At 49.8% G+C, this 12749-nt stretch overlaps 1 protein-coding gene across 1 annotated transcript; it reads right to left on the bottom strand.

Moving 5' to 3' along the window:
- Nucleotides 1-822: 822 nt before the first annotated feature.
- Nucleotides 823-11831, bottom strand: CACNG5 (calcium voltage-gated channel auxiliary subunit gamma 5). The gene is made up of 6 exons (XM_059485603.1): nucleotides 11634-11831; nucleotides 3939-4205; nucleotides 3280-3366; nucleotides 2258-2398; nucleotides 1525-1670; nucleotides 823-1101 (listed from the first exon to the last, which is right to left on the bottom strand). Exons 2-6 carry the CDS (start codon nucleotides 4144-4146, stop codon nucleotides 844-846), a joined length of 840 nt encoding a protein of 279 aa, XP_059341586.1. The 5' UTR covers nucleotides 4147-4205; nucleotides 11634-11831; the 3' UTR covers nucleotides 823-843.
- Nucleotides 11832-12749: the final 918 nt, after the last annotated feature.

Raw genomic sequence — 12749 nt, 5'->3', positions numbered from 1 at the left:
GTCTTGCCTTTCACTGAAATAACTTCTTTCCTCTAAATCCTGCACCTGATGTTTCCAATGGGAAAGGTTTGGGCTGTTTTCCACTCAATGCTGCACTAAAATTCTCCCATTTATGCTTCAGGCCTCCTGTCTATAGGATGTCAGAGGAAATTTGGATGCTGATCCCTCCAGCCCAGCACCCCAGAGTGCCTCCAGTCTAACATGGGATATTTAAGCAACAGTTTCCAGGTGGCCAGAGAGGAACAACGAGCTGCTGGTGTCCATGGAAGGATGTCATGGCAGGATGGCTATTTCCCATTCCAGCCTGGCTGGAAGTGATATCCAGCAGTGAGAGATACCAACCAATAAGTGTTCAGTCAAGACAAAATTTATGTTTTTCTAATGCTGGTTTTTTGGAATGTTACACAAATCTTTTATGCCTGCTGGCGCTCAGGCCAGTAAATATAGAATTCAATGATACAGTCGAATGCACAAACTTTATCAGCCTACCTACCTACACCAAAAAATACACCTTTTTTCCCCTTAGTTCTACTCTATTTTCTTTTTCCTGCTCTTGAGTCCAGCCCTGGATTTATCCCCCAGGCAGAACTGCTGTTTGCTCAGCGGGATGAGCTGAGAGAGGAGGACTTTGGAGAGATTCTTAGTTATGCGGGGAGGAATAAAACAACCCAAAAAAAAACCAAAGAAAGGGAAACATCCCAATTCTCTAGGTTACACTACTGGTTACATAACCAATCTCTCTGGTTATATTTACGCTCCTATAAATAGAGAATTGGCCAGAAAAGAGCGGCCTAAAAAAACGACAAACGGAGTTGGGGCGGAGGGGCTGTGGGGCCGGGGGGCTCAGCACGGGGACGAGGACATCTGGTCGTAGTCAGGGCACTTGAGCAGGGCTGGGTAGCTGCTGTTCATCTGCAGGGACGCCTCGCTGGAGATGTCCGAGGGGCTGCGGCCCCGCGCCCACGCGTCGGGGTGCAGGAACTGCCCCGAGTAGTCGGAGCAGTTGCTCAGGCGGGGCCGGTAGAAGCCGGGGTGGGGTCTGTAGAGGTCCTCGGCCGTGTAGCGCTTCATGAACAGGTACACGGACATCACCCCGGCGCTCTGCGGGACAGACAGACGGACTGAGAACCTCCCTGGCCCCGGTGCGCCGCCAGCGGCACGGGACAGCACAGAAACCGCCTGCTTTGGGCTGTGCAGAAATCACAGAAACCGCCTGCTTTGAGCTGTGCTGATGCTCAAAAGCACCCGAGTGCCATCACCTCCCTGCCCCATGGATCTGTGCACTGAATAATGCAGCACAACCACATCTCTGCTTCTCATGCCTGGCTCCACCAGGCATAGCTCCACCAAACTGTGACCAAATGCCCCATCAGTGCTCCAGGTTGGGTTTGTCCCCTCCACATGTCCCCTTCACCCCTCTACCCTCCCAGCCCTCCCTTAAACCCCTCTGAGCCCTCTTTTTGCCAAAACCCTCAGTCTGCCCACCCCTGGGAATGGGATACACTTCATACAGGACGTGGGTACCTCTGTGAGAAGGAAGGAGATGGCAGAGAAGGCAAAGGACCAGCCATATTTGTAATTGAAGAACGACTCCGAGTCCTTGGTCCTGTTGAGCATCTCGTCATTAATGCTGGATATGTAGAGGACCAGCCCCACCACCAGTGACAGACCTGGGGAGGGACAGTGGGAAATGCTTCAGGGATGAAGCTGCTGAAGAAGCACCTTCCTGAAGGCCTGGCTTTGGGAGTGTGCTTGTGATAACTGGGAAAAGGAGCTGCCCTCCTGCTGCTCCAACCCAGGGAACTCCTCTCATTCCAGTCAAACACTCCCTGTTCAGAGAAATCTGTGAGCACTGGGAGGAGAGATCTGGCTCCAGTAGGAGCTGCTTCAAAGCTCAGCTGTCACAGCTATTTGTTCAGCACTTGCACAACACCATGAATAAAACATTCACTTTTCTCATGTAGACACAGCCCAACTGAGCAGTTTGAAGTTTCAGATCTCTCCTGCAACTGATGTTTCACAAGAAACATCCTGTCCCCCAGCACCTGCTCCTGCATGGGTTGGGCAGCCTTTCCCCACATTTCCACACAGCTCTGCATCCATCCCACGAGGTCTGATCAGGCTGTGGGACTGAGCTGGGAGTGATGAGTCTGACAAGGAGCCACCAGGGCAGGTCAGGAGAGCACCAGCAGCTACCAAAGCAAACGTGCTCCATGCTCATGGGCTGTCAGGAGAAAACCTGGCTCGCAGCACTCACCTGAGAGGATGAAGAAGATCCCCGAGACGAAGGCGAGGATGGTCCTGTGGGGCCGGATGTGGCCGATGTTGCTCAGGATGAAGCCGATGAACATGAAGAAGAGGCTGACCAGAGGGAAAGGGGTGGCAGAGCGGATCATCTCTGGTGAGAGAGGAGCAGAGGGAAGTGGGAACAGGTGAATATTCCCTAAATAGTGTGAGAAATGTGCTTGGCTGTGTGAGAGGGCTCTAACCCTCCTGCTCAGACCATGTTGTGTCTGAGTTTCTCTCCTTGCTAATGAGCTGAGTAAAACAGAGAATTATGGGATCACAGAATGGTTTGGGTTGGAAGGGACCTTATGTTCCAGCTCTCTGCCATGGGCAGGAACACCTTCCACTGTCCCAGGTTGCTCCAGGCTCCATCCAGCCTGGCCTTGAACATTTTCAGGATGGAGCATCCACAGACTCTCCGGACAGCCTGTGCCAGTGTCCCACCTCCATGGTGGTGACTCTGCTGATGTTTGCATTTCTGAAGGTTCCTGTGTGAAATGTTGCATAGAAAACCATCAGAACCTGCATTTTTCTCTAGTTTCACTGCACAAGTGTTTTTAAAATACTTCTATTTATTAATTCAAAAATGACTGCAGAATTCATTGTGAGAGCTGTGACACTCCATCCTCAATTCCTCCTGCTATATAATGTATGAAATTGCAAGGGAATAAATACAGCTGCAAATTATGGAGGAGACTAAAAAGCCAAACACTTTGATAAACATTAGTGCTGAATGATCAGTGACAGGAAACTGTACAGCTTAGAGCCTTCATGGCCATCCTGCCACTAAAAAGGGATGTCCCCAAAAACTTAGGAGCTCTCTGGGCAATTCCCATAGCAAAAATGTAGTTGCATCATTGTGTGGCAGCACTGTCAAGGAACTCAGAGCTTCTTTGGCAAGGACACAAAGGGGACTTCTTGGGGAGGGTCCCTAGTGCTTGGGACTCGGTGATTTGCAGGATGTAAAGGGTGGAACCCCACCAAATCACTTACTCAGGACGTTGATTGTGGATTCAGAGGTCAGCTGGATGTTCATGGGCATGACGTATTCGATGGTGAAGCACCGGCCACGCTCCTCACCTGTGGCAGATGTGGACAAAAATGTGAACTCTGGAGCCAGGGGTTTTAAAATCATCCCAGGGGCCATATCAGAGCTCCTCACTTCTCTCCTGACTTTTCCTAAGCAGCTGAAACTTTGCGACGTTTCAGGTTGGTCACTTTGAGATTCCCATTCCCTTGGGTTCTATTCAACTCTGTCCCTGCAGCCAAGTTGCTTCATCAAACTTGGCACAGGTGGAGGGAACGGTCCAGCTGACCTGAATCTGAATTTTGCAGGGATGAAATGGAAAGTTTTTAGCTGCTGCCCAAGGCATCATGGCTGCAGCTCTGGAACAGGGCAGGGGGTCTGGCAGGGCAGCAGCAAAATCACCTAAGCCTGTGTGCAAAGCCAGATTTATCCTTTGGGCTGTTAAAGTCAGGCATGAAGAGATGACATTGCTTGCCAAAGGTTGTGCCTGAGTTTGGAAGCAGGGACGGACGGAGCCTCTAAAATCCCATTTTTCTTGGCCTTTTTTATTGGAACTGAGTTCTGACACCTTTTCTGCAGGGTGGCACTGACACACAACAAACCCAGGGGATGTTTTTGACCCTACCTGCCAGAAAGCAGACCCTCCAGAGCCCCGAGTGCAGTGAGAGCTTGATCTCGGCCGTCTGGTTCTGGGGCTGGACGATGCCCTCCTCCAGGTAGAGCCAGTAGTCAGTGCTGACAGAGATGCCCAGGAGGCCGAGGCCGCAGACGGCGAACACTGAGCTGAGCAGGGTCAGCGCCTTCCTGCTGCAGGCGCTCATGGCCAACAGCATCGGCAGCACCGCGGGACGGGACAGGAGGAGAGCCCAGCACGGAGCCTCCAAACTCTGCCCTGGATTGAGAGGAGCCATTGGAACAATCACTGACAGAGCCAGAGCTTGAATCAAACCCCAGTGCCCTGCTGCCCCGCGCCGGGCTGGGATGGGGAATGGCACAGCATGGGCTGGATGGGGAATGGCACAGCAGAGATGGGATGGGGAATGGTACACTGTCCTGGATTGCCAAGCAAATTGTATTCTATTTACCATTGTATGGCAGTTGTCTTCTGTTAAGTGAGCAGTTTTTCCTTATCTGTTCTACAACCACTCCTCCCTCTGGGGAGACATCTGCTGATAACAGCCATTGAATGTCCCTGCATGGCTGATAAGAACTGCAGCATCCCATTGGGAGATGTGAGCCCAGAGGGAGGAGCCAAGCATTCCTACCTGGATAGAATCTGGAGATTCTGGAACACCAGCCAAGCATTCCTACCTGGACAGAATCTGGAGATTCCGGAACACCAGCTCAGCTTCTCCACTGGATTTCCTAGAGGAGCAGCTGCCTCCTCTTCCACTGGATCTTCAGAGGAACCTGCACCTTTCTCCAGGATCCCTGCTCCAGCAGAACCACCCCTGACACTGCAGGAGGGCTGAGCCACAATTCCAATGGGACTGCTGCCAACACCCTGACCCACAGGGTGTCAGGTTGTGTTCTGTCAGTGTTGTTTTGGTTTACCGCATTGTTTATATTTTTATTTTCTTCCCTAATAAAGAACTGTTACTCCTGCTCCCATATTTTTGCCTGAGAGCCCCTTAATTTAAAATTTATAGCAATTCAGAGGGAGGGGGTTTACATTTTCCATTTCAGGGGAGGCTCCTGCCTTCCTTAGCAGACTCCTGTCTTTCCAAACTAAGACACACAGCATGGATAGGATTGGGAGCAGCTCCTTCCTTGGCTCCTGTTGGATTGCTGCAGGTGAATTCCTGCTGCTCCAGCCAGAGCTGGCACTGATCCCCCAAAGGATGGAGGCAGCATCTTATCTTATCTCCCTGCAGGGCCTTATCAAGAGCTGCCAGTCTCTGGCACAGGAGCTGCTGAGGATCACTGACACCACGATCAAGGATTAACAAAGCTGCTCTTAACTGCTGGACCAAGCCCAGCCCTGAGCAGCTCCCATCACCATCCCTCTCCCCTCCAACACTGCCACTGTTCCACTCCCATGGTAGATCTACCAATTAGGAGATCATGCTAATTTTGCAAAAGCCATGCTACATTTATGACATCACCAAACTTGAAGCAGAGCGGCATGACACAACAATCTGCTTTTTTTGTTGTTGTTGTATTGCTCTTGCCAGAGCTGCCACTACCCTCCCTTGTCCAAACCCACCTTGTGCTCTGGAGAGAGGCAAGGAAATGGGGACAGAGAGCTGCAGCCAGGCCTGGGCAAACCTTAAAAGAAAAGGTTCTCTCATGCCCATGTCCCTTATGTATAGCATATTTTAAAATTATTATTATTTTACTGCACATTTGCTACTTTGGGCAAATTAGCAGTTCCTGTGGTGCCCTGCAGGCTGATAAAACAGCACCAGAAATCAGAGCACTTGGTTCAGTAGAGAAAAAGTGAAATTGGTATGGGGGGAAGGGTGGGGGGAACCCACAGCAAGAAAAGATTAAAGGAATAAAAGCAAGAAGGAAAAAGATTTGTGTGAGAGATGGTCTTGTGTGGAGTAGCAAGGAGGCAGATAGTGCCACTGACTGCTGCTGTAAAGGCAGAATGAATCACAGATAAATGCCATGTCATGTATATTCCAAGGCACATTCTGCTGCTATTCAGCACTGCAAGCAGTAAGGAAAAAATATCTAAATCCAGCTGTACAACAAAAGCTACTGACTTTCTAAGCAGGCTGCATCCTCCTTGGACTCCCTTTAGAGCTGCACTGGTTTTGTTTCACACCCTCAGGAGTGGCTCCATCACTCCTGTGCTCCCTTGGTGAGCAGAGCCCCTGGGAGGGAAGTCCTGTTGCTGTTATCACTGCAGTAAAGGTGGTGGGCTTAGTGATTAAATCAGGAGACACAAATCCTGCCTGGACCAGGAGATGACAACTCTCTGTTCCAACACGGTCAAACAGACTGGAGGAGGGTGTGTTTTTTTTCTAGTGCCTCAGATGCAAATAGATTAATTCTCCCTTGCTTACACAGACTCTGAGAGACGCCAAAAGTTCTCACAGCTTGTACTTTTACACCTGAAAGCCTCCAAGGATAATGTTGTGCCATAATTCCCTCATGGAGAAAGCGAGCAGGTGATGCTGAGAGAGGTTTCTTGCTCCTCCAGTACTCTGGGGAGCTCTGAACTCTTGCAGTGCTCATCCCCAGCACTTCTGTCTCACAAATCCACAGCACCAGCTCCCCACACCCATCCTGGGTTGTGCTTGCAGCAGATTCATTTAGATTAACATGAAGGAGACTTGTAGTTACTGTGGAGTCCAAAGAAAGGCATTTACTGAACAGATGCGACATCCAAGGTCTGTGTGCCCCTCCAGCTCACTGCTCTGGGCAGCAATAAGAGAGAAAAGCAGGGAATGCTGCTGGAAGAGTATCAAATTCTTGAGTGAAAGGCAGAGAAGGAGAGAGAGTCTTTAATTATCAGATCTGACCCTGAGTCCAAAGCAGGCAAGTACATCTCGGTAGGAAGCAGATGTACTCTCACCCTCGAGCTCTGCAACAGCTTTGACAATTCCCTTCCACATGAAATTAAAGATTTGGCTCTTCCTACGTTCACACTGAGCCTTTTCCCAGAAGGTTCCAACCTACAGGAAGGGGATTGCTGTCTCCAGACAGCCCAAGAAAGTGCTCCAGCTCACACTCCTGCAATCTTTCCCTCCACCTTTGGCTTTGCTCACCAGCCTCATTTTCAGTGTTATTTAATGCTTCCCTCAGCTCAAGGAAAGTAGGATGTGTTCCCAGGAGAAATACCTCCCTGCTAGGGGAGCAAGGAGCCAAGTGCTGAGAGGATGCTCAGATTCTTTCTTCCCTGAAGAATTAAGAGACAGCAGCCAGAAGAAATTGGTGGTTATGGGGCAGAGAAGCACATCAGCCCTGCAGCTCCCGTTTCCTGAGGAAGATACCATCTCCCATCTCTATGGATCCCATCGGATTCAGCAATCAAACAGCCAAAACACAGATACTTCTGCTCATCCATTCTTCTCCCTAGCTCAGCCAGAGCCATATTTTCTAGTTGCTGCCTCAAAATGAGCAGCATTTACTACAGGGTGTCTCATCCCTCTTGGCATTTTGGTGCCAAAATGGTAGAAAGAGCTGGGATATATTCTTGGCTCATGTATCATCAACAACCATCCTCCCTGCACATTTTAGTTAATAACGAGGAAAAAATCATAGTAGGGAGTATGTGAAGGTCCAGATAAAGACACTTAGAGGGGAATAATGAAGTATTTCCTGTGATTTGCTGTCCACCAACATCAGGCACTAGAAAATAGACCCATTTGGGCTCATTTCTGCTGATGTGATGTGAGCAGCAGGGACAGGGGTTGGTCATCAAAACTGCACCTCTCAATTGCCTCATTCCTTTCCCTCTCACACTTCAATTTCCATGAGATCATGGGTGTGTTAGAGACTGGTGCCTATTTCTGCCCCACTGGAATATAGAATCCAAGCTGATGTGATGGGGAACAGGGATAGGTGTTGGGGAAGATGAAACAGGAAAACCTTATAAATATGATTGTCTGGCAAAAGATTTTGAGAATATAGAAACTATAAGTGAGATTGAAATGAAAGCAAACTTTGAGATCCCTCAGTTACTGAACAACTGGAAAGCAACGGTGTGGCCAGCTGAAGGTGATCCCCTTTTGATGGAACAACACCCTCTGCTTGCAGACAGGCCCAAGGGTCAGAGCAGACCCTACAGCTTGGCAGAAGGGCCCAAAGAGGAGTTTTTTGGGGTTTAAAATGTAACACAGTGTGGTAATGTAATGATTCTTCTAGGCTGTATGGAAATGCTGTAGGATTTGTACCTTGTACTAGATTGGTTAGTGAGAATTAGAATATTCAACACAGAAGAAGATTTATTGTATTGTAATGGGAACCTCACTCTCTTACCCCTTTTACTCTCTTACATTTTTGCTCTCTTACACTTTTGTGCTCTTTCCCTCTCATCCTCTCTCCCCCTCAGGCCTGCTCTGAGCTGTGTCTGGCAGCTCCCAGCAGGGCCCTGCACCCAGGCCCTTTGCAATAAACCCCAAGTTCCAGACCTGGCTGCAGAGATCTCTCATCTCCATCCATCCCCACCATCCTACCCCCCAACACTCCTACAGGTAGGGATGGTGCGGAAGCTCTGCCTGAAACAAACCCTCCCCAGGCCCAGCACCTGGAGGACTCACAGGGCTCCCAAGGGAAAGGTTTTTCAGGGACAAGAACAGGAGCTGGCTGGATCATCAGGCATGATTTAGTCCACAGTGACCTTTATCAATTGTGTTATGCTTCCTATGGCTGTTTGGTTTCCAACAGGAGCTGGATTTTAAATTAAATGAGTAGAGCCCCAATGATTTCCAGGAAATGGAACCTCAGAACTGCTCCTGCTCCTTCGATCACACTGTGCATTCTGGTAGTAGTCCAGGGAATAATAAAGGCAGTCTGCAATGTAATCTGCAGTCTTCATAATGAATTTCTCCTTGCCTTGGAGCAACAGTTGCTGATGGAAACAGCACATGGCCCTTGCCGGGCCTGAATCCTTTGGGGAATGAAATGAGCACCAGAGAAATGAGCACTGTGTTTCTAACACAAGATTTGGGGTTTCTCCAAATCTGTTTCTCACCCAGATTTGGGGTAAGTCCTTACCTGTAGCTCCACAGTCACAGAAAGGAAATATCCTGGGCAGATTTCTGAGGCCACATCTGTGGCCTAATGCCAAGCACAAGGCACTGCTCTGTGGGTGGGCTGAGAAAAATGAATGAATATATCACAGGTCAGCTGCCTGGACAGGATGGGTCACCTCAATAAATCACTGCCCTGGGCTCACCAGAAAACAGCAGCTCCCTCCTGGCCTGGGTAAAGGCAGAAGGAGCAGAGCCATTGATTTTTGTATGACATCATTTCCAATTTCCTGACATTTGGGAGGAAGGGAAGCAGTGCCAAGGTTATCAGAGCAGACAGGAGGGAAGGGTTTGTTTGTGAACGGTTTGTTTGAGGTCCAGGACAAGCCTGGTGGCCTGTGAATGCTGTGAATGCCTGGTCCATGCTGCAAACCAAGGGCCAAGGGAAATCAGAGATTTAGCCATGGATCTGGAGCAGTGGGAGAGGCTGAGCAGGACATAAAGGAGAAGAAATGCAGCCAGTGCAAGGGGAGTAGGAAACCCTCTGAGTGAGCAATGGATGTACAAAGAACATCAGGGACCTGGGGAGGAGCAATCAAATGCTGGAGAGCGTGAGCTGAGATGGAGCTGAACTGAAAGGACCAGATCCCACTAAGCTGCAACAAGAAATTGGGCTGGCTAAAAATAATAAAGGGCCTTCAAGCAGTGTGATCCCTTCCTCAGGACACAATACAGGCCATGGATGTGAGAAAAAAAAATAGGTCAAGGAGAGCAGCTCTCTCAGAGCAAAACTTCTGAGAGCTGGCAGTGCTTGGGCAGGCAGGACTGTGCCCAGGCCACCCCTGCACTGTCACCACTGTCACCCTCCTTCAGACAGCACAGTCACCCTGGCTCCCTCACAGCAAAGCCAGAAAAGGCTGATTTGGTCATTAATAACCCTGGTGAAATAGAATCATCCCACCGAGCTCATGGAGCACCCAAAGGGTGCCAATTCTTCGGTCCCAAAACAGGGTGTGCAGGCTGCAGCCTGAGGGCAGCTGAACTGGGGCTCTTTGGGTTGGCAGGGAAGGTTGGACCACTGTGAGGAGCACATGGGGAGCTGACTTTAACCACAGCTGAGGAGAGGAAGAGGAGGAGATGGTGAGGGCAGCGCCCACGGCTCCATCTGGGATCGCAGGAGCAGCAGTTCCACAAACCTGACCTGGAAAACTGGGCAGCTGGGAAAGACAGCTCTGGTTTTGGAATTACTGCTTGGGAAGAAACACACCCTCCTGAAGCTTGGAAAAGGTGTGCTGCAGCAGGAGAGGAGCACAGGGCTGCTCTGGATCCATAGAAGAGAGCAGAGATGGCTGCAGAGAAAAGCAGTATCTCCTGTTTTTCACTGAAAAAGAAATTTCCAAAGAGGATATATGTTGGAGCTGGTCCATGGTGTTCCAGGTGCCCTGTCCTGGGCTGCTGGCACTCACCAACTCCCCTGGCACATGAGGATGCTGAAATACATCAGGCAGCTTTAAGAGCTGCATTAGTGTCACACAGAATTGTCAGCTCGGTTTCGGAGACAGAAAACACGTATTGGAAAAATTAGTGCAGAAATAAATCTTTTTGATGTGGAGGAGGTTTAGCCTAATATTAAGAAATAAAACAGCCCATCTCATGGCAGTTTGAACACGGGATTGTAACAGTGACTATGAGCAAACAAACTTCAAAAGGATCAATACTGGGCTTGAAGGCCTCCCCTCACTGGGAGCTGCCATTACCGACACACGGACACAGCAGCACTGATCAATGGGCACACAGGCTCTCCAGGGAGCTTTACAAATAAATAAATGAATAAAAAGAAGGCTGGTTATGAGTTATTTAATCCCAGATTGAGCCACAGCAATAACAAACCTATTAATTTTGTGCTTGTCACCACACACCAGGAGCACCTGACAAATAATCAGTAAGAAACCACATGTGAGCTCACACGCTGCAAGGCTCACCACTAACTGATTTTGGTAATGAGATTGGGATTTTCTCTCTTAAACTTGACTTACATAATTTTTCTGAGAAGTTCTCTTTTCCTTAGCACTTCCTGTGCTTCATTTCTTGCCAGAGTTATTTTTTACAGTTTGGTGAAAAAAAATCCTGCCATGGCAGTGCAAGAGTGATGGAAATGTTGTATAGAAAGCGCCATAACTTGAATCTGCAAGGCTGACCCACTTCCCTCTCCTGCTTTATCTCACATCAGCCTTTTTGCTGTGGATTGCTCAAAACCTGCCCTTTTACCTGGGTCAGGTTTGCAGAGGGCTGTTGCTGATAATTCAGCCCACCGCAGCTCCAAATATAAGGAGATCAAATGATATTCCCAAGGTCAAAGGAGAAGTTACTGAGATTTATTTCCCACCCCAGCCCTGAAAGCAGACCAATTCCCAAACTGGCCATCTCTGCCAGGCTGCTGCACTCTCCGGAGTGATGGCACTGCTCCAGCTCTTTCACACTAATGGCTTGGGATGAACCCAGCAACTTCCAGCAAATAAAATCATCCAGCAAGCAGCCCCCGTGCTCCTGGTTCACAGCCTGTGTGTGTACAGCCAGCCTCATTCACATGGTCCTGCTGGATGCACAGATATCCCCCACAAAACTTTTATAGCACCCATCCCACCCACGTGTCTCCCTTTCCCTCAGGCTCTTACCTCTGCTAACCCAGCTGAAGGGATGCTTTGGCAAGAGGAGAACCTGTGATGGGGCTGGAGGTGGGAAGAGCAGTTCTGGCAGATCAGCTGCAGGGATGAGGGTCCTCACTGGAGGCTTCAGCTGCTGGATGGTCTGGGATGGCTCTGGAAACGGGCAGGGGCTGAAGGGAGGGCACAGCCTCAGCTCTCCCCCTCTGACTGGCCCTCAGGAGGCTTGCAGGGCGCTGGGACACAGGGACAGGCAGATGGCAGGCAGGTCTCTGCATCCACGTGCTGGCAGCTCCTGCCCTGGGGTGGTGTAGAAAAGCACAAAGTGCAAAAATTACACAAAGTGCAAAAATTACACAGAGTGCATTTCTTGAGAGGGAAACAGGAGACAAAGCTCTGAGCTTGCAATATTGCCCACAAATCCTGGTCCAGCTCTCCAGGTCTAACCTAAATATATCTGCTCAGAGTTTGCATCCCTAACAATAGCTGAGCCCTGCCCTTTGCAGAGCTCTTCCCAAAGCCCTCTCTCCCCACCAACCCTGACACAGAATTCTGCTGCCCACAGTGTGTCAGAATGTTCACAGCCAGGGACCTGAGCCCAACTGCTGCTTTCAATACCCTACAAAAAGCCACAAAAGCAGAATGAGAGAGGGAAATATCCAATGCTGCAAAGGAAAGCTGCTGGGACTGAGCTGGAGGAGCTGCAGGACCTCTCTGCCACGGGGGCTGTGCTGCCCATTAACCTCTGCCTGGGGTGCACTGGGGCTTGCATTTACATCCCAAAGGCACGAACGGCAGCACCCCAACGATCCAGTGACCCTGTTCAGTGCTGCCCTGGGCACAGGGACAGAGCCAGGGATGAGGGAGAGCAGCTGGCTCAGCCCTGCACATCCCCTCACTCAGCACCAACCTGGGCTGCTCTGGGGGGCTGTTAAAGCTTTAACAGCTGGCCCTTTTCCCCTCCCAAGTATCATTCAAGTTGGCACAAAGTCCTATAAGAGCCTTGTAGATTAAAAAGGGGAGAATAATCCTCTTCCTTGCAGCTTTTCAAGGTTTCTGCGTCCTTCCAGCAGCAAGGCAGGTAACGATTGAAGCACTCAAGCACCTCTTCTGTGAGATATTGATGAT

This window comes from Ammospiza nelsoni, chromosome 19 (genome assembly GCF_027579445.1).
Source record: "Ammospiza nelsoni isolate bAmmNel1 chromosome 19, bAmmNel1.pri, whole genome shotgun sequence".
Classification (NCBI taxonomy): Eukaryota; Metazoa; Chordata; class Aves; order Passeriformes; family Passerellidae; genus Ammospiza; species Ammospiza nelsoni.
This window is presented reverse-complemented; position numbering and strand designations above follow the sequence as displayed.